Here is a 25,956-nt window from a genome sequence, read left to right as displayed (position 1 = left end):
GTAAGAGCCCATGGGATCCAGGGTGCCTTGGCGCGTTGGATCCTAAACTGGCTGAGTGGCAGGAGGCAGAGGGTGATGGTCGAAGGTTGCTTTTGTGACTGGAAGCCTGTGTCCAGTGGGGTACCTCAGGGATCGGTGCTGGGTCCCTTATTGTTTGTGATCTACATAAATGATTTGGATGAAAATGTAAAAGGTATGATCAGTAAGTTCGCAGATGACACGAAAATTGGTGGGGTGGTAAATTGCGAGGAGGAAAGCCTCCGGCTACAGGACGATATAAACGGGTTGGTCAGATGGGCGGAAAAGTGGCAAATGGAATTTAACCCTGAAAAGTGCGAGGTGATGCATTTTGGACGGACAAATAAGGCAAGGGAATACACAATGAGTGGTAGGACCCTAGGAAGTACAGAGGGTCAGAGGGACCTTGGTGTACATGTACATAGATCCCTGAAGGCAGCGGAGCAGGTAGATAAGGTGGTTAAAAAGGCATATGGGATACTTGCCTTCATTAGCCGAGGCATAGAATATAAGAGCAGGGAGGTTATGATGGAGCTGTACAAAACGCTGGTGAGGCCACAGCTGGAGTACTGTGTGCAGTTCTGGTCGCCTCACTATAGGAAGGATGTGATTGCTTTGGAGAGGGTGCAGAGAAGATTCACCAGGATGTTACCTGGGATGGAGCGCCTCAGCTATGAAGAGAGGCTGGACAGGCTGGAGTTGTTTTCCTTGGAGCAGAGAAGGCTGAGGGGGGACCTGATTGAGGTGTACAAAATAATGAGGGGCATAGATAGGGTAGATAAAGAGGAACTTTTCCCCTTAGTGGGGGGGTCAATAACAAGGGGGCATAGATTCAGGGTAAGGGGCAGGAGATTTAGAGGGGATTTGAGGAGGAACTTTTTCACCCAGAGGGTGGTTGGAATGTGGAACTCAATGCCTGAAAGGGTGGTGGAGGCAGGAACCCTCACAACATTCAAGAAGCATTTGGATGAGCACTTGAAATGCCATTGCATACAAGGCTATGGACCAAATGCTGGAAAATGGGATTAGACTGGACAGGGATGGATGGGCGGCGCAGACACGATGGGCCGAAGGGCCTCTTTCTGTGCTGTAAAACTCTATGACTCTATGACTCTATGTGTATTCCCTTGCCTTGTTAGTCCCTCCAAAATGCATCACCTCACACTTTTCAGGGTTAAATTCCATTTGCCACTGTTCCGCCCATCTGACCAACCCATCTATATCGTCCTGCAGACTGAGGCTACCCTCCTCGCTATTTACCACCCCACCAATTTACGTGTCATCTGCGAACTTACTGATCATACCTTTCACATTCACATCCAAGTCATTAATATAGACCACAAACAGCAAGGGACCCAGCACCGATCCCTGTGGTACCCCACTGGACACAGGCTTCCAGTCACAAAAACAACCGTCGACCATCACCCTCTGCCTTCTGCCACTAAGCCAGTTTTGGATCCAATGTGCCAAGGCACCCTGGATCCCATGGGCTCTTACCTTCTTGACCAGTCTCCTATGCGGGACTTTAACGAAAGCCTTACTGAAATCCATGTATAACACATCCACTGCACTACCCTCATCCACACACCTAGTCACCCCCTCGAAAAATTCAATCAAATTAGTCAGACATGATCTTCCCTTGACAAAGCCATGCTGACTATCCCTGATTAATCCTTGCCTCTCCAAGTGGAGACTAATTCTGTCCCTCAGAATTTTTTCCAATAATTTCCCTACCACTGATGTTAGGCTCACTGACCTGTAATTCCCTGGTTTATCCCTACTACCCTTCTTGAATAATGGTGCTACGTTAGCTGTTCTCCAGTCCTCTGGCACATCCCCTGTGGCCAGAGTGGTTCTGAAAATTTGTGTCAGAGCCCCTGCAATCTCCTCCTTTGTCTCACACAGCAGCCTGGGATACATCTCGTCCGGGCCTGGGGATTTATCCACTTTTAAGCCTGCTAAAACCGCTAGTACCTCCTCCCTCTCGATGCTAATATGTTCAAGTATATCACAGTCCCCCTGCCCGATTTTTATGTCTACATCGTCCTTCTCCATAGTGAACACAGATGCAAAAAATTCATTTAAAACCCCACCTACATCCTCTGGCTCTACACACAGTTTGCCACTTTGGTCCCTAATGGGCCCTACTCTTACCCTAGTTATCCTCTTGCCCTTAATATACTTATAAAACATCTTAGGATTTTCCTTTATTTTGCTCGCCAGTGTTATTTCATGGCCCCTCCTCGCTCTCCTAATTTCTTTTTTAAGTACTTTTTATATACTTTTATATACTTTTTATACCTGCACTTTTTATACTCCTCTAGTGCTTCCTCTGTCTTTAGTCCTTTGTATCTGCCAAAAACCCTCCTTTTTTTCCTAATCCATTCTCGTATATCCCTTGACATCCAAGGTTCCCTGGGCTTGTTGGTCCCACCCTTGACCTTTACGGGAACATGTTGCCATTGTACTCTCTCAATTTCCTTTCTGAAAGACTCCCATTGCTCCGATGTGGATTTTCCTACAAGTAGCTGATCCCAGTCCACTTTGGCCAGATCCTGCCTTATCATATTAAAATCGGCCTTCCCCCAATTTAGAACCTTTATTTCCTGTCCATCTCTGTCCTTTCCCATGACTACCTTAAATCTCACCGAATTATGGTCACTGTTGTACAGATAACTGTAGCTGTAGTAAAGACAGCTGCTTGACGGTAGCTGTAGTAAAGAGAGCTGCTTGATGGCAGTCGTATAAATAGGAAGCCATCTTGGCCATGCGACAGTACTGCAAGCGCTGGCACTGACTCAAGACCTAATAAAGAGTACTCAACAATATCTACTTGTAAGCCTCTTAATACTAAAATATAAGATAACATTACAACTGTCACCAAAGTGCTCACCTACTAACACTTCTACCACTTGCCCGGCCACATTCCCTAGAATTAGGTCCAGTACCGCCCCCTCTCTTGTAGGACTTTCTACTTGCTGGCTCAAAAAGCTCTCCTGGATGCACTTTAAGAATTCTGCACCCTCTAAGTCTTTCACACTTTGACTATCCCAGTTAATATTGGGAAAGTTGAAATCCCCCACTATTATTACCCTATTTTTTGCACAGTTCTCTGAGATTTGCCTACATATCTGTTCCTCTATCTCCCCCTGACTGTTTGGGGTCCTATAGTACACTCCCAGCAAAGTGCTTGCCCCCTTTTTGTTTTTAAGTTCCACCCATATGGCCTCATTAGAGGAACCTGTTAATATATCATCCCTCCTTACAGCAGTAATTGACTCCTTAATTAATATTGCGACACCCCCTCCCCTTTTACCCCCCCCGTCTCGCCTGAAGATTCTATACCCCAGAATATTGAGCTGCCAGTCTTGCCCCTCCCTCAACCATGTCTCCGTGATAGCAACAATATCATACTCCCATGTGTTCATCAACACCTTCAGTTCATCCACCTTATTCGCAAGACTCCTTGCATTAAAATAAATGCCACCCAGCCTTGCCCTACTCCCTTGTGCCGCTACATATTTGCTCTGCCTTCCAAGCTGACGTGTTTTTTCCTCTATATTTGGCTGTACATCACCCCCTATTATAGCTCCACTCTGTATCCCATCCCCCTGCCAAGTTAGTTTAAACCCCCCCGACCAGTGCTAGCAAACCTCCCCGCAAGGATATTTGTCCCGTTCCGATTCAGGTGCAACCCGTCCGACTTGCACAAGTCCCACCTTCCCCAGAAGCAGACCCAGTGATCCAGGAAACTAAAGCCCTCCCTCCTGCACCAACTCTTTAGCCACGCATTCATCTGCTCTATCCTCCTATTCCTATACTCACTAGCATGTGGCACCGGGAGTAATCCGGAGATTACAACCTTTGAGGTCCTGCTCTTTAATCTGCTACCTAGCTCCCTAAATTCTTGCTGCAGGACCTCATCCCTCTTCCTACCCATGTCGTTGGTCCCAATGTGAACCACGACCTCTGACTGTTCACCCTCCCCCTTCAGAATGCCCTGCAGCCGTTCAGTGACATCCTTGACCCTGGCACCAGGGAGGCAACAAGCCATCCTGGAGTCACGTCTATGGCCACAGAAATGCCTATCTGTTCCCCTTACGATAGAATCCCCTACCACTATTGCTCTCCCACTCTTTTTCCTCCCTTCCTGAGCAGCAAGAGCACCCCTGGTGCCAGGAAGTTGGCTGCTGCTGCCTTCCCCTGGTAAGTCATCCCCCTCAACAGTATCCAAATTGGTATATCTGTTTGAGAGGGGGATGGCCACAGGGGTCCCCTGCACTACCTGCCTGCTTCTACTGCTCCACCTGGAGGAAGGCCTGCAGTACCGCGGTGCGACGTGTCACTGCGCCATGTCGCGCTGCGATATTGGCTCACGGCGCCCCAAGATGGATGCGGGGCGCTTCCAGTTGCGCCCATTCTCCCTCTCGGGGCACTACCTGGGAAAATCAGCCACGGACGCGCTAACTTTTTCGAGGCGCTAAAATTAGTGCCCAAAGGCGGCGCTACCCAACTTTTACCCCTATATGTTTCAATAAGATCCCCTCTCATTCTTCTAAATCCAATGAGGCCCAACCTGCTCAACCTTTCTTCATAAGACAACCCCTTCATCTCAGGAATCAACCTCGTGAACCTTCTCTGAACTGCCTCCAATGCAAGTATATCCTTCCTTAAATAAGGAGACCAAAACTGTATGCAGTACTCCAGGTGTGGTCTCACCAACGCCCTGTACAGTTGTAGCAGGCCTTCCCTACTTTCATACTCCATTCCCCTTTGCAATAAAGGCCAACACTCCATTTGCCTTCCTAATTACTTGCTGTACCTGCATGCTAACTTTTTGTGTTTCATGTACAAGGACCCCCCGATCCCTCTGTACCTCAGCATTCTGTCGTCTCTCTCCATTTAAATAACCTCACATTTTCCCACATTATACTCCATCTGCCAAATTTTTGTCCACTCACTTAACCTATCTATATCCCTTTGCAGACTCGTTCCACCACACCAACGGTTCCACCACAGACCCAATTCACGTACGGACCGGGGTCAAGCAAGGTTGTGTCATCGCACCAACGCTCTTCTCGATCTTCCTTGCTGCAATGCTCCATCTCACCCTCAGTAAGCTGCCCGCTGGAGTGGAGCTAATTTACAGAACAAACGGGAAACTGTTCAACCTCCGTCGCCTCCAGTCCAGATCCAAGGTCGTCCCATCCTCTGTCGTCGAATTACAGTATACAGATGATGCTTGCGTCTGCGCTCAATCGGAGGTCGAACTCCAAACCATCGTCAGCACCGTCACCAAAGTGTACGAGAGCATGGGCCTTACACTAAACATCCGTAAGACAAAGGTCCTCTACCAACCTGCCCCCGCCACACAGTACTGCCCCCCGATTATCAAAATCCATGACAAGGCCTTGGACAACGTGGACCATTTTCCATACCTCGGGAGCCTACTGTCAACAAGGGCAGACGTCGATGACGAAGTCAAACACCGCCTTCAGTGTGCCAGTGCAGCCTTCGGTCGCCTGAGGAAGAGAGTGTTTGAAGACCAGGACCTCAAACCCGGCACTAAGCTCATGGTCTACAGGGCAGCAGTGATACCCGTCCTGCTGTATGCCTCAGAAACCAGCGCACTACTCGGAGCTTTGGCACAGCAAGAGAGCCCCAGGTGGGCAGAGGAAATGCTTCAAGGACACCCTCAAAGCCTCCTGTTGGAGGGCAGATTGCTGACCTGCTGCGACACCCTGCAAGCCCCTTTCAACACTCGTAAACCCAGTGACTCTGAGCTTGTGTGGCAGCAAGCTGAGCTTGCAGGAGAGCAGTCTGCACTTCCACTGCAGCACTGAGACACTGGGTCACTTCTGCCTGTGCTGCAATGGAAGCTGCGAGATCGCCCATCACACCCAGCATCACCCGTGGATCCACAAGGTCTCTCCTGAAGTTATCCATCCTGGAAATCATGGGCTCCAAGCTCCACACAAAGCCCCGTGCGATGTTGGAGCCGGACTCCTCCATGCTCCTTGACACTGACAAGAGGCTCTCTGGCAGGCTTACCGTTGCACCAAGCATTTCCATGTGCACGCCCATCACCCTTCTTCTAAAGGCCTGTCCATCAAGGTCATCATCAGAACTCATGCGCGAAGTCGCCCTCCGGGGAACTGGCAACCGAGCTAGCCTTTCCCCCTGGCCTGGCTGCAGCCCACTCGTGCCCAGTGACTCACCACGTGCTGATCATGCCTCTATACTACCCAAAACAAGCGCTCTACTCGGAGCTCCGGCACGGCAAGAGAGCCCCAGGTGGGCAGAGGAAACGTTTCACGGACACCCTCAAAGCCTCCTTGAAAAAGTGCAACATCCCCACCGACACCTGGGAATCCCAGGCCCAAGACCGCACAAAGTGGAGGAGAAGCATCCGGGAAGGCGCCGAACACCTCGAGTCTCTTCGCTGAGAGCAAGCGCAGGAAGCGGAAGGAGCGCACATCAACCCAAGCACCCCACCCACCCGCCCCTTCAACCACCGTCTGCCCCACCTGTGACAGAGACTGTAGGTCCCGCACTGGACTCATCAGTCACCTGCAAACTCATTTTTAATGTGGAAGCAAGTCATCCTCGGTTCCGAGGGACTGCCTAAGAAGAAGAAGAACTACCTACTAAAGTGCGTGCAGTGCCATTTTCTGAGCTGGTGTCTGCGAGCGTCAAATGCAGTGACGGTATCGCTCCTCCGTCAGTTTGCTGATGATGAGGGACAGGCTGGGCTGGTGGCACTTCTGAAAGGGACTTGAAAGCAGGAAGGCCCAAGGGTCGGGTTGTGGTGAGGGGAGGGGGGAAAGCAAGACATCCATGCATACACCATCAGCAGCTTGTAAGTGAGAAGAGATTGAGGGGGAAGTGGGATGTGAGAAGAAGGAGTAGGGATGAGCATACCGTCATCATCAGCAACGGTTTCAGCTTCGCTGCTGGCCGCGGACTCTGTCACTGCCCCTCCAATCAATTCAAGGACGGCTCCTCGAGGTCTGTCAGGTTCTCAATTGTGGCTTGGCCTCCTCCCGTCTGCTGCTTTTCTCTCTTGTTATGTGCCTCCTTGGCCTGCAAGAGAAAGGGAAGTGTGTCAGTGAGTGTGGTGCAATGTCTTTGGGTGATGTGCCTGCCATGGTTGAATAGTTGTCAGTTTGTGCAAGGTGTGAGATGTGGGTGTGAGTGTTGCAGCAGTGGTAAGAGTGTGAGGGTGAAGTGAAGCACTAATTGTGAGGTGTGAGTGGTGCTGGTGTAAGGGGTTTTAGATCGCAGAGGTTTCTCTCTCTCGAGGCCTCTCCCTCTTACACAGTAAAACCTTGAGTGGTTCGACCCACTCGCCCCTTAGGTTCTAGACACTGGACGTTGAGGCAGGAACTACAATGTAGAGAATACTCTATAGGCCAGGTTTAATGGAAACAAAATGAAATTTTATTGCATAGAGAAAAACAAATCAAATGCAAGTCAATAAAAGGTACATGGGAGGGAAAAAGAAATTCATAATACATTGCTAACTGAGATAAATACAGGCATATTATACTTCACAAAAGTCATCATGAAATGGGGAAACACACGGAACATCGAGGGACAACAACTCATAATTAATTATCCCCTGAAATACCCACCCCCTAAACCTATCTAGATCGAATTATGAGGGGCCAGAAACATGCTCACCAATCCAGTTAGGAACTGCAAGATTTTGAAAGGTCTGCGTTTTGATCCTCTCAGGCGTCCTGTCTCCACGTGGTCGTTGGGCTGTAGGAGCAGCGGGCTGCTCAGGCTGATGGCTCCTCTACTTCAGCAAGACGAGTAGACCCTCGCCCCATTCACAGCTCGTTTTCTTCTGTGCTCCAGCCCACGATGTGGTGGGGCGTTTCGTCCTCTTTCTTCTCCTCGACTTTCTCCTCATTTTGCAGTGGCCCCGGGGTTTTTGGTCGATGATCTCCCGACGAGTACCCCGGAGGCCGAACGCAAACCCGAACCACCTTCTGGACTCGGGAATGGCCGAGGCATTCCCGCTACCGAATTCTCTCTCTGGCTACGAGGTTTTAGCGTGCTTGTCTTTCAGAAGCATCTACAAGCTTCCTCATGGATCTCCCCAGTGTCCTCGGCTATCTGGGCGCTCAATTCTTCAAACAACGCTCCAACCTGATGCTCAATTCGTAGCACACTATCTTTTCTCCGGGATCCCCAATTATACTTCTCAATCGAGGCCTTATCTCCCGCCTAGATCAAGGTTAGTCTTTGTTTAATTTTTGTCGGGCTGGTATCACAACGGGGTAGTTATTATATTTAAACTGCTTTCGGGATGGCCGGTGATGGCCATCTCTGGTCTGGAATGGCCTTGTATTGTTTTGAATGTCTTCTTGATGTCTTTAATGGGTCTTTGATGCTCCCCCTATGAATATAAAATTGTTTCCCTTTGTCTGGGTAAACATTTAGATGGCCTTTATCTACAGGCCGATCTGACTGGATCTGCATCCAATCCATATGTATAGGGTTCTGTCTGGTTTCATTTTCTCCGAAACGGCCTTCCAGAACTTACTGTGGGCTGAATCCACAAAGGCTGTCTGGGGGCTGCAGGAACCATTTTAAAAGTGTCCAAAAGCTGGTCACGGGGTCTGGCGGCCATTTTGTGTGCCCTTTTTCCTGGCCTTCTTTTAAAAACAGTCTTTAAAAGTAAAGGCCTCTTCTACCAAGGGACCCCTATCTGACAATATCAATTTTGCGGATCTTACACTGGCTAGAGATTGTTGGTAGATGAGTAATGGGGTGAGGTTCATTGAGCAGTGTGTGAGGGTGAAGTGAAGCTTTAATTGTGAGGTGTGAGTTGAGCAGTGTGTGAAGCTTGTGGTGCAGATGGTGGGATAAGGCATTTGTTGAAGCCTTCAGTCACCTTGACTAGCCGTGTGAGGTCATTTAACTTTTTGCAGCACTGGATCCAGGTCCTTGGGACAACACTGGTGGCCGTGACCGATTGTGCAATCTCTTCCCAGAACCTTCTGCACATGACTATGGATGGCTTCTTGCCTCCCTGAGGGTGAGACAGCTTGCCTTTGTTGGGCCCCCGGGATCAAGGCCTCCGGCGCAGCATTTGAAAATCTTCTAGCTCATTCTCGTTGTCCATTGTGTCTCCAGACTAACAATGAGGTGCTTTGTTCCAAAGCACCTCCCTTTTAAGTAGTGGACTGAGCCTCGACCAAACATTACTGGCCAGTAGACTGCACCTGATATTACACCCCACCCCCGGCCCCCGTTGAGCACTCAGTCAATCAGCAGCATGTTTAGCACTGCGAGCAGTGCTCCAATCATGTTAATGAGCAGGCAGCATGAATTTTGTGTGTTGCCTGCTCCACTTAGAAGAGGCGAGGCAAACAGCGCTGGTCCGTGACACCGCCCGTTTACAGGCCTTATCCAATTTCTAGGCCTCAGAGTCTTGTATGTTTCAATGAGATCACCTCTCATTCTTCTAAACTCCAGAGAGTATCGGCCCAATCTACACAATCTCTCATCATAGGACAGCCCTCTCCTCCCAGGGATCAATCTAGTGAACCTTCGTTGCACCGCCTCCAAGGCAAGTGTATCCTTCCTCAGATAAGGAGACCAAAACTGTGCCCAGTACTCCAGGTGTGGTCTCACCAAGGCCCTGTACAATTGGAGCAAGACTTCCTTACTCTTATACTCCAGCCTCTTTGCAATAATTCCCATTTGCCTTCCTCATTGCTTGCTGTACCTGCATGTTAACTTTCTGTGTTTCCTGTACAAAGACACCCAAATCCTACTGAACACCAACATTTGAAAGTTTCTCACCATTTAAAAAATATCCTGTTTTTCTACTCTTCCTCCCAGAGTGATTTCCCCACATTATATTCCATCTGCCACCTTCTTGCCCACTCATTTAACCCGTCTCTATCCCTTTACAGACTCTTTGTGTCCTCCTCACAGCTTACATTCTCACCCAGCTTTGTATTGTGAGCAAATTTAGATACATTTCATTCAGACCCTTCATCTAAGTCATTAATCTAGATTGTAAATAGCTGAGGCCCAAGCACTGATCCTTGCAGCACCCCACTAGTAACATCCTGCCAGGCTGAAAATGACCCATTTATCTCGACTCTGTTTTCTCTCTTAACCGATCCTCTATCCATGCTAACATATTACCCCCAACCCCATGAGCCCTAATCTTGTGTAACAACCTTTTGTGTGATACCTTATCGAATGCCTTTTGAAAATCCAAACATACTACATCCACTGGTTACCCTTTATCTATCTTGCTAGTTACATCCTCAAAAACCTCGAATAGACTGGTCAAACAAGATGTCCCTTTCATAAAACCATGAAAACTCTTCCTAATCATTCTAAATGCCATTACCATTTTCTTAATAATGGAGTCCTGCATTTTCCCAACGCCTGATATCAGGCTAACTTGCCTGTATTTCCCTGTTATCTCTAGCCATCCTTTCCTGAATAGCGGGGTTACATTTGTTACCTTCCAATTCGCTGGGACCGTTCTAGAATCTAGGGAATTTTGGAAGATCACAACCAATGCATCCACTATCTCTGCAGCCACTTCTTTTAGAACCCGAGGATGTAGGCCATCAGGTCCAGGGGATTTGTCGGCTTTTAGTCCCATTAATTTCTCCAGCACTTTTTCTTTACTGATATTAATTACTTACTCTCATTAGACACTTGGTTCCGTACTATTTCTGGTATTTTTTGTGCCTTCTACTGTGAAGACAGATACAAAATACTGATTCTACTTCCTACTCTTCCGAGTCAAGATCATTACTCACTACTGTCCTTATGTCATCCTTTATTATCAAGGTTATCCCACCACCTGTTCCATTTTGTCTGTCTTTTTGAAACATCTACTATCCTGGAATATTTAGTTCCCAACCTTGGCCACCTTGCAACCAAATCTCTGTAACGGCTATTAGATCAAAGCCACTTGAATCTATATTTGCCATTAATTTGTCTATCTTGTCACGAATGCTTTGTGCATTCAGATAAAACGGTTTACTTTTAACTTTTTACCATTTTTTCCTGATTTGACATTCAGTGATGCACTATTACCATTAAACTCTCCCTCCCTTCCTGTCACACTCTGCTTAGCTTTACCCAAATCACAACACGTCAAATTCACTTCCTGAACTGCCTACACCTGCTCCAGCTACAGTGCACCAACCTGTTAAGCAGTGCAGGCTAGCTTTAAAGGGTGCTAACAAGTTACAATTTTGGGCCCCTTGCCGATGTATGCAGCCAATGAACAGAGTGGTTACTGTTGGCTGCATGCTGTCGGAGGGGCAGTACTGAGGGAGCGCCGCACTGTCGGAGGGGCAGTACTGAGGGAGCACTGCACTTTCAGAGGGGCAGTACTGAGGGAGCGCTGCACTGTCGGAGGGGCAGTACTGAGGGAGTGCTGCACTGTCCGGGGGGCAGTACTGAGGGAGCACTGCGCTGTCGGAGGGGCAGTACTGAGGGAGCGCAGCACTGTCGGAGGGGTAGTACTGAGGGAGTGCCACACTGTCAGAGGGGCAGTACTGAGGGAGCGCCGCACTGTCAGAGGGGCAGTACTGAGGAAGTGCCGCACTATTGGAGGGGCAGTACCGAGGGAGCGCAGCATTGTCAGAGGGTGTGGTGATTATTCCTTGTTTAGTAAAAGTATTGTGATTGGTTGTTTGTTAACTGCCTTGGGATATATGTTGTAATCTCATTGGTAGTTGATGATCACATGATGTGTTGTGGCCACCTTAAATTCAGTTCTTTTCCAGCTTTGGTTGGGACTGGATGTGGGAAGATGTGCTGCAGATTTTAAAGTTAATAAAGCCTAGCTTTGGAAGGCAAATCTATTATTTATTTCAATTTATTAACTTTATGTTAGAATGGAGCGATATCTTCAACCAGAACGATTCAAGGCTGACCCCAATTCTGCTGGAGTGGATGATAAATGGAAACATTGGTATTGTACATTTAAAAACTTTTTGGGCGTGTTGGATCAAGAGTCTCTAAATAAGCTGAATATGCTGATCAACTACATTGCTCCGGATGTATATAAATATATTTTGGACTGTAAAACTTATGAAGTGGCTATTTCTACATTGGAAAAGATTTTTGTTAAACCAAAGAATGAGGTATTTGCACGTCACCTTCTATCTGCCCATAGGCAGCAGGTGGGAGGATCTTTGGATACTTATTTACAAGCACTTCGGTGCCTTAGTGTTAACTGTAATTATAAGGCCGTGACGGCTGAAGAATATAAGGAAGAATCGGTACGGGATGCTTTTATTAATGGATTACTGTCTAGATCAATTCGTCAGCGGTTGTTAGAAAATAAGACTTTGGACCTTAAAAGTGCTTTTGAGCAAGCTTCTACATTGGATGTGGCTCAGAGAAGTTCGGATTTTTATGCTCTTTTTAATCGGCCTGCAACTATGGTTTCGGCAGTTTCGGATGAAAAGGAATTATGTGGACTTAATGGGAGTGGTTTACTAGATTCTGAAACAGTTTCTACTTCGGTGGCTGTTGCCTCTAGGATTCAGAAGTGTTATTTTTGTGGGAATATCCGGCACCCTCGTCTGAAGTGTCCTGCTCGGGAGGCTGTGTGTAGTAAATGCGGCAAGAGAGGTCATTATGCACGTGTGTGCAAATCATCAGGTTCAATTACCTCCTCCTCTCCTGGTGTGGGAGGGCCCTCCTCCACTACCTCCTCTGTGACTATTCAGCCTTTAGATAGGGCGTTTATTGCATCAATTTCTGCTGCATTTGCTCATGGCCTAAACAAAGCTATAGTTACGGCTCAAGTTAATGGGTTGGAAGTGAAGGCCCTTATAGATACGGGCAGTACTGAGAGTTTTATAAGTCTTCAGTTTGCGAAGGAGAAGCAAGCATTTGAAAATTTCGCCTGTTACGTATCAGGTGTGTATGGCTCAGATGACCCTTACTTCACAAATAGCTGGTTGTTGCTTTGTGAAAATGATTCTTCTAGGTAATACGTATACTGATATACGCCTATCTGTTTTGCCTAATCTCTGTGCGGATATTTTGATTGGACATGATGTGCTTCAGTTACACGAGTCTCTTAGTCTTTCATTTGGAGGGACTAAGCCACCTTTATCGATTTGTGGATTAACCTCTTTATCTATTTCTCCATTATCACTTTTTTCCAATTTGATGTTGGATTGTAAGCCAATTGCTACTAAGTCAAGAAGATATAGTAGTCAGGATAGAGAATTTATTAATTCTGAAGTTCAACGTCTCTTATTGGAAGGAATCATTGAACCTAGTTGTTCGCCTTGGCGAGCACAGGTAGTTGTCACGACTAACGAGAGACACAAGAAACGAATGGTGATAGACTATTCCCAAACTATTAATAGGTATACTCAATTAGATGCGTACCCTTTGCCTAAGATTGATGAGCTTATCAACAAAGTATCTCAGTATAAGGTTTTTAGCACTATTGATTTAAAGAGTGCTTATCATCAGATTCCTATTGTTAAGAAGGATCAACCATATACGGCCTTTGAGGCTGGTGGAAAGCTGTATCAGTTTTGCCAAATACCATTTGGTGTTACTAATGGTGTTGCTTGTTTTCAACGGGCAATGGATGCTTTTATAAGTGATAACTCCCTCTCTGACACCTTTTCATACTTAGATGACATCACAGTGTGTGGCAAATCAAGGGTGGAGCATGATTCTAATTTTAAAAGATTCCTTCAAGCTGCGGAAAAAGTTGGTTTAACTTTTAACAAAGAGAAATGTATCTTTTCGACTACTGAGGTAAATCTATTGGGGTATATTATCTCGGGAAACAAGATTAAACCAGATCCAGAACGTCTGCGAACATTGATTGATTTACCTTCTCCTACTAATTCTAAGGCTTTGCAACGAGTTGTTGGACTGTTTTCTTATTATTCTAATTGGATTGCAAATTTTTCACGGAAGATCCAGCCTCTTACTCGGGTTACAACATATCCTCTATCATGGGAGGCCAGGACATGTTTTGAGAATTTTAAAAAGGATATTTTAGGAGCAGTTGTGCATTCTATTGATGAGCAGGTTCCCTTTGTGATCGAGACGGATGCTTCGGATTTTGCAATTGGGGCTACTCTGAACCAAAATGGAAGACCTGTGGCCTTTTTCTCACGTACTTTGAACAATAGTGAAAAAAGACATTCTTCAATAGAGAAAGAGGCATACGCAATAGTAGAAGTATTGCGTAAATGGAGACATTATTTATCGGGACGACATTTCACGTTGGTAACTGATGAAAAATCTGTGTCCTTTATGTTTGATGTTAAACATTTTGGAAAGATCAAAAATGATAAAATAATGAGATGGAGGATTGAGTTGGCATGTTACCATTTTGACATAGTTTATCGTCTGGGGAAGGATAATATTGCTGCTGATGCACTGTCGAGGGCTTATTGTTCTGTGATTCACGGAGATACGCTTATTAATCTTCACAATGCCTTATGTCATCCTGGGGTTACGAGGATGATACACTTTGTACGCAGTAAGAACTTGCCTTTTTCAGTTGAAGACGTCAAGCGGATGACTTCATCATGTTCTATCTGTGCTCGGTGTAAACCGAATTTCTTTAAGCCTCAACGAGCTCATCTTATAAAGGCTACTTCTCCTTTTGAACGTTTGAGCGTCGATTTTAAGGGGCCTCTTCCTTCAACTACTCAAAACCGATATATATTTACTGTTGTGGATGAGTTTTCAAGGTTCCCTTTTGCTTTTCCTTGTGCAGATGTATCAGCTGCTACAGTTATTAAATGTCTGACTCAACTTTTTGTCATCTTTGGGATGCTTGCGTATATCCATTCGGATCAGGGAAGTTCTTTTATGTCGTCCCAGTTGAAGGAATACCTTCAGAGTCGGGGAATTTCTACTAGTAGAACTACCCCGTATAATCCCCAGGGTAATGGACAGTGCGAACGATACAATGGGGTGATCTGGAAGGCAATAATGTTGGCTTTGACATCCCGGAACCTTAAGAATACACAGTGGGAAATGGTACTGCCTGATGCCCTGCATTCCATTAGATCATTGCTTTCAACGGCTACTAATGTGACCCCCCATGAAAGGCTCTTTAACTATCCGCGGAGATCTACTACGGGATATTCGGTACCTTCATGGCTTACTATGCAGGGACCTGTGCTGCTTCGACGCCATGTTAGATTGTCAAAATATGATCCTTTGGTGGAGGAGGTGGAGCTGTTGGAGGCAAATTCCCAATATGCTCATATTCGATTCCAAGATGGGAAAGAAAGTACTGTTTCAATTAAAGACTTGGCTCCTTGTGGGGGCCAGCCCTCTTCTGAGGATATTAACAATAGTCATGATTCAGATAATGTGGATGCTGTTACAGATACTACGAATATTTCCAATCCGATTGCAGATAATTATACTTCCATTAGTCAGCCCTTGATAGATGTTTATGACCGTCCCAGTGCATCTTCTGATGGGATTTCTAATCCGGAAACCGTGGAAAATCGGGATATGGATAGCCTTCCTGCTGAAGATACTTCTGTGCCTTCTGGTGTGGGAGGGCAAGGAATTTCACCAAGGTTAAGAAGGTCGACACGAACAAGATATCCGGTCAACCGATTGAAAATGGACTTTTAAATTGATAGTAATGTTTTAAAATTGTTGAAATATTATAGTATATTGTTTTAGTTGAGAGATACTTAATACTTATGTGCAATGTTACTATTTGTTGTTGTTCACGTAGTATTGTGTCATGTGAACAGTTTTATTCTTGTGCATAGTTTTAGTTGTAAATAATTAATTATAAATTGTAAAGGTTATTTAGGTGGAGCATATTTTAAGAGGGGTGAATGTGGTGATTATTCCTTGTTTAGTAAAAGTACTGTGATTGGTTGTTTGTTAACTGCCTTGGGATATATGTTGTAATCTCATTGGTAGTTGATGATCACATGATGTGTTGTGGCCACCTTAAATTCAGTTCTTTTCCAGCTTTGGTTGGGACTGGATGTGGGAAGATGTGCTGCAGATTTTAAAGTTAATAAAGCCTAGCTTTGGAAGGCAAATCTATTCTTTATTTCAGAGGGGCAGTACTGAGGGAACGCCGCACTGTCAGAGGGGCAGTACTAAGGGAGTGCTGCACTGTCAGAGGGGCAGTACTGAGGGAGCACTGCACTTTCGGAGGGGCAGTGCTGAGGGAGTGCCGCACTGTCAGGGGGGCAGTACTGAGGGAGTGTTGCACTGTCAGAGGGGCAGTACTGAGGGAGCGCCGCACTGTTGGAGGGTCAGTACTGAGGGAGCGCCGCACTGTCGGAGGGGCAGTACTGAGGGAGTGCTGCACTGTCGCAGAGGCAGTACTGAGGGAGCACTGCACTGTCAGAGGGGCAGTACTGAGGGAGCGCTGCAATGTCAGAGGGACAGTACTGAGGGAGCGCCGCACTGTCGGAGGGGCAGTACTGAGGGAGCGCCGCACTGTTGGAGGGTCAGTACTGAGGGAGCACCACACTGTCGGAGGGGCAGTACTGAGGGAGCGCCGCACTGTCAGAGGGGCAGTACTGAGGGAGCGCCGCACTGTCGGAGGGGCAGTACTGAGGAAGCGCCACACTGTCGGAGAGGCAATACTGAGGGAGCGCTGCACTGTCGGAGGGGCAGTACTGAGGGAGCGCCGCACTGTCGGAGGGGCAGTACTGAGGGAGCGCTGCACTGTCGGAGGGGCATTACTGAGGGAGTGCTGCACTGTCAGTGGGGCAGTACTGAGGAAGCGCCACAGTCGGAGGGGCAGTACTGAGGAAGCGCCACACTGTCGGAGAGGCAGTACTGAGGGAGTGCTGCACTGTCAGAGGGGCAGTCCTGAGGGAGCTGCTGATTTTCCGGGTCTGCGCCAATTTACCGTTTTCCTCCTATGTTCCAATAGATTCGACTTGCCTTGATTTGTTGACAGTAATTATATTTTATTCAGTGAAAGAGCGAGATTGATACATTACAGCACCTGAGCAGTAGTCAAACAAAGCACAATCAAGGTTTCTATTACTTGTTGGGCCCTGGGTAGAAGACGCAATCTCCACGGGTCAACCCCAGTCAGCCCGGGCCTCTCGTGTGTAACCCCTTGTTCTGCCAGGAATACATCTTTAACTTCAACAACCAAGGCCCAGCACTTCGGTCTCTTCCATTTTAAAATCTAACCTAGTCTACCCAGGGCATCTAACAGTAGGGTTTACAAGTATGATTATAATTGCAGCAATAACATAATGAAATCATTAAACTAAAATTAGCAATAGAATCAACTGATTTAGTTCAGGTTAGTTAGTAAGGAGACACAGAAATGAAGATTTCCTCCTTTCTTACAGAGCACCGCACTGTCGGAGGGGCAGTACTGAGGGATTTTTTTTATTCATTGATGGGATGTGGGCGTCGCTGGCAAGGCCTGCATTTAGTGCCCATCCCTAATTGCCCTTGAGAAGGTGGTGGTGAGCCGCCTTCTTGAACCGCTGCAGTCCATATGGTGTAGGTACATCCACAATGCTGTTAGGAAGGGAGTTCCAGGATTTTGGCCCAGCGACAGTGAAGGAACGGCGATACAGGTCCAAGTCAGGATGGTGTGTGGCTTGGAGGGGAACTTGTAGGTGGTGATGTTCCCATGCGTCTGCTGCCCTTGTCCTTCTAAGTGGTAGAGGTCGCGGGTTTGGAAGGTGCTGTTGAAGGAGCTTTGGCGAGTTGCTGCAGTGCATCTTGTAGATGGTCCACACTGCAGCCACAGTGTGCCGGTGGTGGAGGGAGTGAATGTTGAAGGTGGATGGAGTGCCAATCAAGCGGGCTGCTTTATCCTGAATGGTGTCGAGCTTCTTGAGTGTTGTTGGAGCTGCACTCATCCAGGCAAGTGGAGAGTATTCCATCACACTCCTGACTTGTGCCTTGTAGATGGTGGAAAGGCTTTGGGGAGTCAGGAGGTGAGACACTCGCCGCAGAATTCCCAGCCTCTGGCCTGCTCTTGTAGCCACAGTATTTATATGGCTGGTCCAGTTCAGTTTCTGATCAATGGTAACTCCCCGGATGTTGATAGTGGGGGATTCAGCGATGATAATGCCATTGAATGTCAAGGGGAGATGGTTAGAGTCTCGCTTGTTGGAGATGGTCATTGCCTGGCACTTGTGTGGTGCGAATGTTACTTGCCACTTGTCAGCCCAAGTCTGAATGTTGTCCAGGTCTTGCTGCATATGGACACGGACTGCGTCAGTATCTGACGAGTCTCGAATGGTGCTGAACAGTGTGCAATCATCAGCGAACATCCCCACTTCTGACCTTATGATGGAGGGAACGTCATTGTTGAAACAGCTGAAGATGGTTGGGCCTAGGACACTGCCCTGAGGAACTACTGCAGTGATGTCATGTGATTGAGATGAATGACCTCCAACAACCACAGCCAACTTCCTTTTGTGCTAAGTATGATTCCAACCAATGGAGAGTTTTCCCCTTGATTCCCATTGACTTCAGTTTTGCTAGGGCTCCTTGATGCCACACTCGATCAAATGCCGCACTGATGGAGGGGCAGTACTGAGGGAGCGCTGCACTGTCGGAGAGGCAGTACTGAGGGAGCGCCGCACTGTCGGAGGGTCAGTATTGAGGGAGTGACGCACTGTCGGAGGGGCACTACTGAGGGAGTGCTGCACTGTCGGAGGGGCACTACTGAGGGAGTGCTGCACTGGCGGAGGGGCAGTACTGAGAGAGCGCCGCACTGTCGCAGGGGCAGTACTGATGGAGCTTCTTCTTCTTCTTAGGCAGTCCCTCGGGAACCGAGGATAACTTGCTTCCACATTAAAAATGAGTTCTCAGGTGACTGATGAGTCCAATGCGGGACCTACAGTCTCTGTCACAGGTGGGGCAGACGGTGGTTGAAGGGGCAGGTGGGTGGGGTGCTTGGGTTGACGTGCGCTCCTTGTGCTGCCTGCGCTTGGCTTCCGCTTGTTCCCGGCGAAGAGATTCGAGGTGTTCGGCGCCTTCCCGGATGCTTCTCCTCCACTTTGTGCGGTCTTGGGCCAGGGATTCCCAGGTGTCGGTGGGGATGTTACACTTTTTCAAGGAGGCTTTGAGGGTGTCCTTGAAGCGTTTCCTCTGCCCACCTGGGGCTCTCTTGCCGTGCCGGAGCTTCGAGTAGAGCGCTTGTTTTGGGAGTCTCGTATCGGGCATGCGGACAATGTGACCCGTCCATCGGAGCTGATTGAGCGTGGTCAGAGCTTCGATGCTGGGGATGTTGGCCTGAGCAAGAACACTGATGTTGGTGCGCCTATCCTGCCAATGGATTTGCAGGATCTTGTGGAGGCAGCGTTGGTGGTACCTCTCCAGTGCTTTGAGGTGCTTGCTGTACATGGTCCATGTCTCTGAGGCATACAGCAGGGCGGGTATCACTGCTGCTCTGTAGACTATGAGCTTAGTGCTGGGTTTGAGGTCCTGGTCTTCAAACACTCTCTTCCTCAGGCGACTGAAGGCTGCACTGGCACACTGAAGGTGGTGTTGGACTTCGTCGTCGACGTCTGCCCTTGTTGACAGTAGGCTCCCGAGGTATGGAAAGTGGTCCACGTTTTCCAAGGCTTTGTCGTGGATTTTGATAATCGGGGGGTAGTACTGTGTGGTGGGGGCAGGTTGGTAGAGGACCTTTGTCTTACGGATGTTTAGTGTATGGCCCATGCTCTCGTATGCTTTGGTGAAGGTGTTGACGAAGGTTTGGAGTTCGACCTCCGAGTGAGCGCAGACGCAAGCATCGTCTGCGTACTGTAATTCGACGACAGAGGATGGGACGACCTTGGATCTGGACTGGAGGCGACGGAGGTTGAACAGTTTCCCGTTTGTTCTGTAAATTAGCTCCACTCCAGTGGGGAGTTTACTGAGGGTGAGATGGAGCATTAGAGCAAGGAAGATCGAGAAGGGTGTTGGTGCGATGACACAGCCTGGCTTGACCCCGGTTCGTACGTGAATTGGGTCTGTGGTGGAACCATTACTTAGGATCACGGCTTGCATGTCGCCGTGAAGCAGGCGAAGGATAGTGACAAACTTTTGAGGGCAGCCAAATTTGAGGAGGACACTCCATAATCCCTCACAGTTGACAGTGTCGAAGGCCTTTGTGAGATCAAAGAAGGCCATGTATAAGCGGTTGGTGCTGTTGCCTGCATTCCTCTTGTAATTGAGGTGCAGTACTGAGGGAGCGCCGCACTGTCAGTGGGGCACCACTGAGGGAGCGGCGCACTGTGGGAGTGGCTGTACTGAGGGAGCGCTGCTCTGTCGGAGGGAAAGTACTGAGGGAGCACCGCACTGTGGGAGGGGCAGTACTGAGGGAGCGCTGCCCTGTCAGAGGGGCAGTACTGAGGGAGTGCTGCACTGTGGGAGGGGCAGTACTGAGGGAGCGCTGCACTGTCGGAGGGGCAGTACTGAGGGAGCACTGCACTGTCGGAGAGGCAGTACTGAGGGAGCACTGCACTGTCGAATGGGCACTACTGAGGGAGCGCTGCACTGTGGGAGTGGCAGTACTGAGGGAGCGCTGCACTGTCGAATGGGCACTAATCAGGGAGTGCTTCACTGTGGGAGTGGCAGTACTGAGGGAGCGCTGCACTGTCGGAGAGGCAGTACTGAGGGAGCGCCGCACTGCCGGAGGGGCAGTACTGAGGGAGCGCTGCACTGTGGGAGGGGCAGTACTGAGGGAGCGCCGCACTGTGAGAGGGGCAGTACTGAGGGAGCGTCACACTGTCAGAGGGGCAGTACTGAGGGAGCGCCGCACTGTGGAAGGGACAGTACTGAGGGAGCGCTGCACTGTGGGAGGGGCAGTACTGAGGGAGCGCCACACTGTCAGAGGGGCAGTACTGAGGGAGCGCCGCACTGTGGAAGGGACAGTACTGAGGGAGCGCCACACTGTCAGAGGGGCAGTACTGAGGGAGCGCTGCACAGTCAGAGGGTAAGTACTGAGAGATCCCATGGCCACTATCTCAAAGTAGAGCAGGGGAGTTGTTTGACTGTTTCTATACTTTTGGTGAATTTCATAACTGTGTAAAGTTGATGGTTAAAGTATTTAAAACTGCGAGAGGAGGAAATTAATCAGTGGCACAGATAATCGTAAAAATCAGATTAATGTAATTAATTTTTTTTCAGATTTCAATATAAGCTTAAAAGGGACAGAGAAAGCAAACACCAATCAAACATGATCAATTGATGACTATTCTGTCTGATTGGATCTTCCAGAATCCTTCAAAACTTTGCAGTAATTCAATCAAAGAATTCTCCGGACCTGCCCGCGGGATTTAATCAGAACTTTCACATTCCCTCACCTCAAATGGAAGGTCACCGGAATTCCAGGGGTTGGGAGAGGAGGTTGGTGATTGGATTGGAGTTTCCAGGGGTTGGGAGAGGAGGTTGATGATTGGATTGGAGATTCCAGGGGTTGGGAGAGGTGGTTGATGATTGGATTGGAGATTCCAGGGGGTGGGAGAGGAGGTTGATGATTGGATTGGAGATTCCAGGGGTTGGGAGAGGGGGTTGATGATTGGATTGGAGATTCCAGGGTTTGGGAGAGGAGGTTGATGATTGGATTGGAGATTCCAGGGGTTGGGAGAGGAGGTTGATGATTGGATTGGAGATTCCAGGGGTTGGGAGAGGAGGTTGATGATTGGATTGGAGATTCCAGGGGTTGGGAGAGGAGGTTGATGATTGGATTGGAGATTCCAGGGGTTGGGAGAGGAGGTTGATGATTGCATTGGAGATTCCAGGGGTTGGGAGAGGAGGTTAATGATTGGATTGGAGATTCCAGGTGTTGGGAGAGGAGGTTGATGATTGGATTGGAGATTCCAGGGGTTGGGAGAGGTGGTTGATGATTGGATTGGAGATTCCAGGGGTTGGGAGAGGTGGTTGATGATTGGATTGGAGATTCCAGGGGTTGGGAGAGGAGGTTGATGATTGGGTTGGAGAGTCCAGGGGTTGGGAGAGGAGGTTGATGATTGGATTGGAGATTCCAGGGGTTGGGAGAGGTGGCTGATGATTGGATTGGAGATTCCAGGTGTTGGGGGAGGAGGTTGATGATTGGATTGGAGATTCCAGGGGTTGGAAGAGGGGGTTGATGATTGGATTGAAGATTCCAGGGGTTGGGAGAGGTGGTTGATGATTGGATTGGAGATTCCAGGGGTTGGGAGAGGTGGTTGATGATTGGATTGGAGATTCCAGGTGTTGGGAGAGGAGGTTGATGATTGGATTGGAGATTCCAGGGGTTGGGAGAGGAGGTTGGTGATTGGATTGGAGATTCCAGGGGTTGGGAGAGGAGGTTGATGATTCGATTGGAGATTCCAGGAGTTGGGAGAGGTGGTTGATGATTGGGTTGGAGATTCCAGGGGTTGGGAGAGGAGGTTGGTGATTGGATTGGAGATTCCAGGAGTTGGGAGAGGTGGTTGATGATTGGATTGGAGATTCCAGGTGTTGGGAGAGGTGGTTGATGATTGGATTGGAGATTCCAGGGGTTGGGAGAGGAGGTTGATGATTGCATTGGAGATTCCAGGGGTTGGGAGAGGATGTTAATGATTGGATTGGAGATTCCAGGTGTTGGGAGAGGAGGTTGATGATTGGATTGGAGATTCCAGGGGTTGGGAGAGGTGGTTGATGATTGGATTGGAGATTCCAGGGGTTGGGAGAGGTGGTTGATGATTGGATTGGAGATTCCAGGGGTTGGGAGAGGAGGTTGATGATTGGGTTGGAGAGTCCAGGGGTTGGGAGAGGAGCTTGATGATTGGATTGGAGATTCCAGGGGTTGGGAGAGGTGGTTGATGATTGGATTGGAGATTCCAGGTGTTGGGAGAGGAGGTTGATGATTGGATTGGAGATTCCAGGGGTTGGAAGAGGGGGTTGATGATTGGATTGGAGATTCCAGGGGTTGGGAGAGGTGGTTAATGATTGGATTGGAGATTCCAGGGGTTGGGAGAGGTGGTTGATGATTGGATTGGAGATTCCAGGGGTTGGGAGAGGAGGTTGATGATTGGATTGGAGATTCCAGGTGTTGGGAGAGGAGGTTGATGATTGCATTGGAGATTCCAGGGGTTGGGAGAGGAGGTTGATGATTGCATTGGAGTTTCCAGGGGTTGGGAGAGGTGGTTGATGATTGGATTGGAGATTCCAGAGGTTGGGAGAGGTGGTTGATGATTGGATTGGAGATTCCAGGGATTGGGAGAGGTGGTTGATGATTGGATTGGAGATTCCAGGGGTTGGGAGAAGAGGTTGATAAGAACATAAGAACATAAGAAATAGGAGCAGGAGTAGGCCAATCGGCCCCTCGAGCCTGCTCCGCCATTCAATAAGATCATGGCTGATCTGATCCTAACCGCCAATCCACTATCACAGAACCATCTCCTGAATCTAACAGAATTAGACACATGAAATAGGAGCAGGATCAGGCTACACGGCCCCTGGGCCCGCTCCGCTACCCACAGGGCCATGACCGATCCGAACCTAGGCTCATGTCCAAATTCCTGCCCGCTCCCCGTAACCCTTAATTGGATTGGATTGGAGATTCCAGGGGTTGGGAGAAGAGGTTGATGATTGGATTGGAGATTCCAGGGGTTGGGAGAGGTGGTTGATGATTGGATTGGAGATTCCAGGGGTTGGTCACTCGCACAGCTGAGAATATGTTTCATTGCAGGATTTCCATTCACTTCCTGGGCAGCAGCAGGTCTGTAAGTTTAGCAATGGCTTCACTTCTCTGCTGGGCATTCTTCTGAAGTTGCTCCTGATTCACAGCGGCCCTGTGATGGATTTCCTTTCTTGCTTCGTCACATTTATCCTGGACCTTCTTAAACTTGTATTCAGACCCCTGCCCGCCCAGCAATGAGCTCAGCTCGCCCAGTTGACCTGCAAGGTACTTGTCGTGAATCTCCACATAGGTTTTTGACATGTCACCGATGTGGGTCATGATGCTGACTGCCTGGGACACTTGAAAGTTCATCATCTGACTACTGGCTAACGCACCTGGAGCACCCTGCGTGCCTTCACCACTCACCGCACTAAGTCTCTTAAATGTCTTCTGGCAACCTTCAGTTAATTTTGGTATGATATGAATGAAGTTGATCATCTCTGACCAGTTGGACTTGATGCTCCCCAGTGCCCCAAGCCCTTTAGCCATCAACGCTACACGTGTGCTGATATCCATCTCTTGTGCCTGATTGTTCTTTATCTCTCTCAACAACGTCTCACTCTCATCACACGAACTTTTCATATTTTGGTGACATTCATTGTACATTTTTTGCGACTCCTCCAACTGGGATTGGACTTCCTTGATCTTCAGTGAGGCTTCCTCTCTAACCTTGCTGAGGAAACTGCTGATTTCAGGGTTTGATTCAGAGGATTCTTTGTCTTTCAGCTCAGACACCAGTTGTATGAGAAAGATCAACCCTTTCCCCAGCTCCACCACCAGAAGCACTGGGCTGGTCACATTGCTCAAAAGATCAACAATCTTTGGGAGAAGCTTCTTCATCTGTTTCAGTCCTTCCAAACAGAACTGATCAATGAGAGCACTCGCCCTTACATTGTCGTATTCACTGGTGACTTCCTCACGTTTTCGGGAAGCCTCGATCCATTGCTTCTGTAAATTGCACTTCTTCTCCTCTACTAACTCATTCTTCTGTTGTGTTTCTGACAGGACTTTCCTTACTTCCCCCAGCTTATCCTGGCTGATACTCTGGGAATCTGTACAGGTCTCCAGCAGCTCACTCAGTAGATCGCTGAGATTGGAGAGCTCCTTTTCCACAGATTCGGCACATGTTTTGGATTTGTCTGCACAAACCCGAATGTTCTGCAGCTGCTTGGGAAGGTCTTTGTTCAGAGATGACCCTTCACCCACATTCTTCACATGGACAAGGAGGTCCTCACAACACATGCGGATTTTGTTCAGATTAGTGCGGGTCTGTTGAAACGAGTTTACGGTTTGGTTGCAAACCTCCATCAGGCACCTCTTGAATGAATCTGGACGTTTAAACAGGGATTTCTTGCCTGCACTGCCTTGGTTTAGTTTGAAGTCCTCCATCCTCGTAGCCAGATGCACCAGTTCACCCAAAATAGCGACAGATGTGGGTGCTGGCATCAGAAACTTCTCCCACTTGACCTGGAACTGCACCATCACATCAAAGCAAAGGGACACTTGCTGTTGGCTGTGGAGCTCGGTCACGTGACACTGCTTGTCCGACATGCTGATGTTTCCTGCAATGAGAATTCGCACAACTGGATTGGCTCAAACATTAACAGTTCTGTTATTGGAGAGAGAGGGTTCACATCAGAACAGGCCAGTAGTCAGCCTTGTACAACACAAAGACCACCTTTCAGCCTTGCTGTGCTGACTTAGATGATATAGGGCATGGTGAGGGCACGACAATTGGGCTCATTGACCTGGGCAAGGGAGGGGAAGATTTCTGAGCACCGTCCCGTGACTGCTGAGGGCATCAGCGTTGGGCGCGGTTATCAATAATCCAACAACATGCTGATACTCAGAGCTTCTTCTGTTCAGGTGGACCAGCACACCCATCCCCCCCGTCCCCCCCGTCCCCCCCACACCCGTCCCCCCCACACCCGTCCCCCGTCCCCCCCACACCCGTCCCCCCCACACCCGTCCCCCCCACACCCGTCCCCCCCACACCCGTCCCCCCCACACCCGTCCCCCCCACACCCGTCCCCCGTCCCCCCCACACCCGTCCCCCGTCCCCCCCACACCCGTCCCCCGTCCCCCCCACACCCGTCCCCCGTCCCCCCCACACCCGTCCCCCGTCCCCCCCACACCCGTCCCCCGCCCCCCCACACCCGTCCCCCGTCCCCCCCACACCCGTCCCCCCCACACCCGTCCCCCGTCCCCCCCACACCCGTCCCCCGTCCCCCCCACACCCGTCCCCCGTCCCCCCCACACCCGTCCCCCGTCCCCCCCACACCCGTCCC

The 25,956-nt window shown here is 48.9% G+C and overlaps 1 protein-coding gene across 1 annotated transcript; it reads right to left on the bottom strand.

The window, feature by feature from the left end:
- Nucleotides 1-21,115: 21,115 nt before the first annotated feature.
- LOC147083928 (uncharacterized) lies at nt 21,116-25,539 on the bottom strand. Its single transcript, XM_085980049.1, has one exon. It carries the CDS (start codon nt 25,217-25,219, stop codon nt 23,687-23,689), a length of 1,533 nt encoding a protein of 510 aa, XP_085836175.1. The 5' UTR covers nt 25,220-25,539; the 3' UTR covers nt 21,116-23,686.
- Nucleotides 25,540-25,956: the final 417 nt, after the last annotated feature.

The sequence above is a fragment of the Somniosus microcephalus genome, unplaced genomic scaffold, assembly GCF_052327205.1.
Source record: "Somniosus microcephalus isolate GS21.2 unplaced genomic scaffold, FLI_Smic_1.0 scaffold14, whole genome shotgun sequence".
Taxonomy (NCBI): domain Eukaryota; kingdom Metazoa; phylum Chordata; class Chondrichthyes; order Squaliformes; family Somniosidae; genus Somniosus; species Somniosus microcephalus.
This window is presented reverse-complemented; position numbering and strand designations above follow the sequence as displayed.

What these genes read in the sequence shown, in the direction of transcription:
- LOC147083928 (XM_085980049.1), bottom strand. Translation starts at nt 25,219, where the DNA reads ATGTCGGACAAGCAGTGTCACGTGACCGAGCTCCACAGCCAACAGCAA.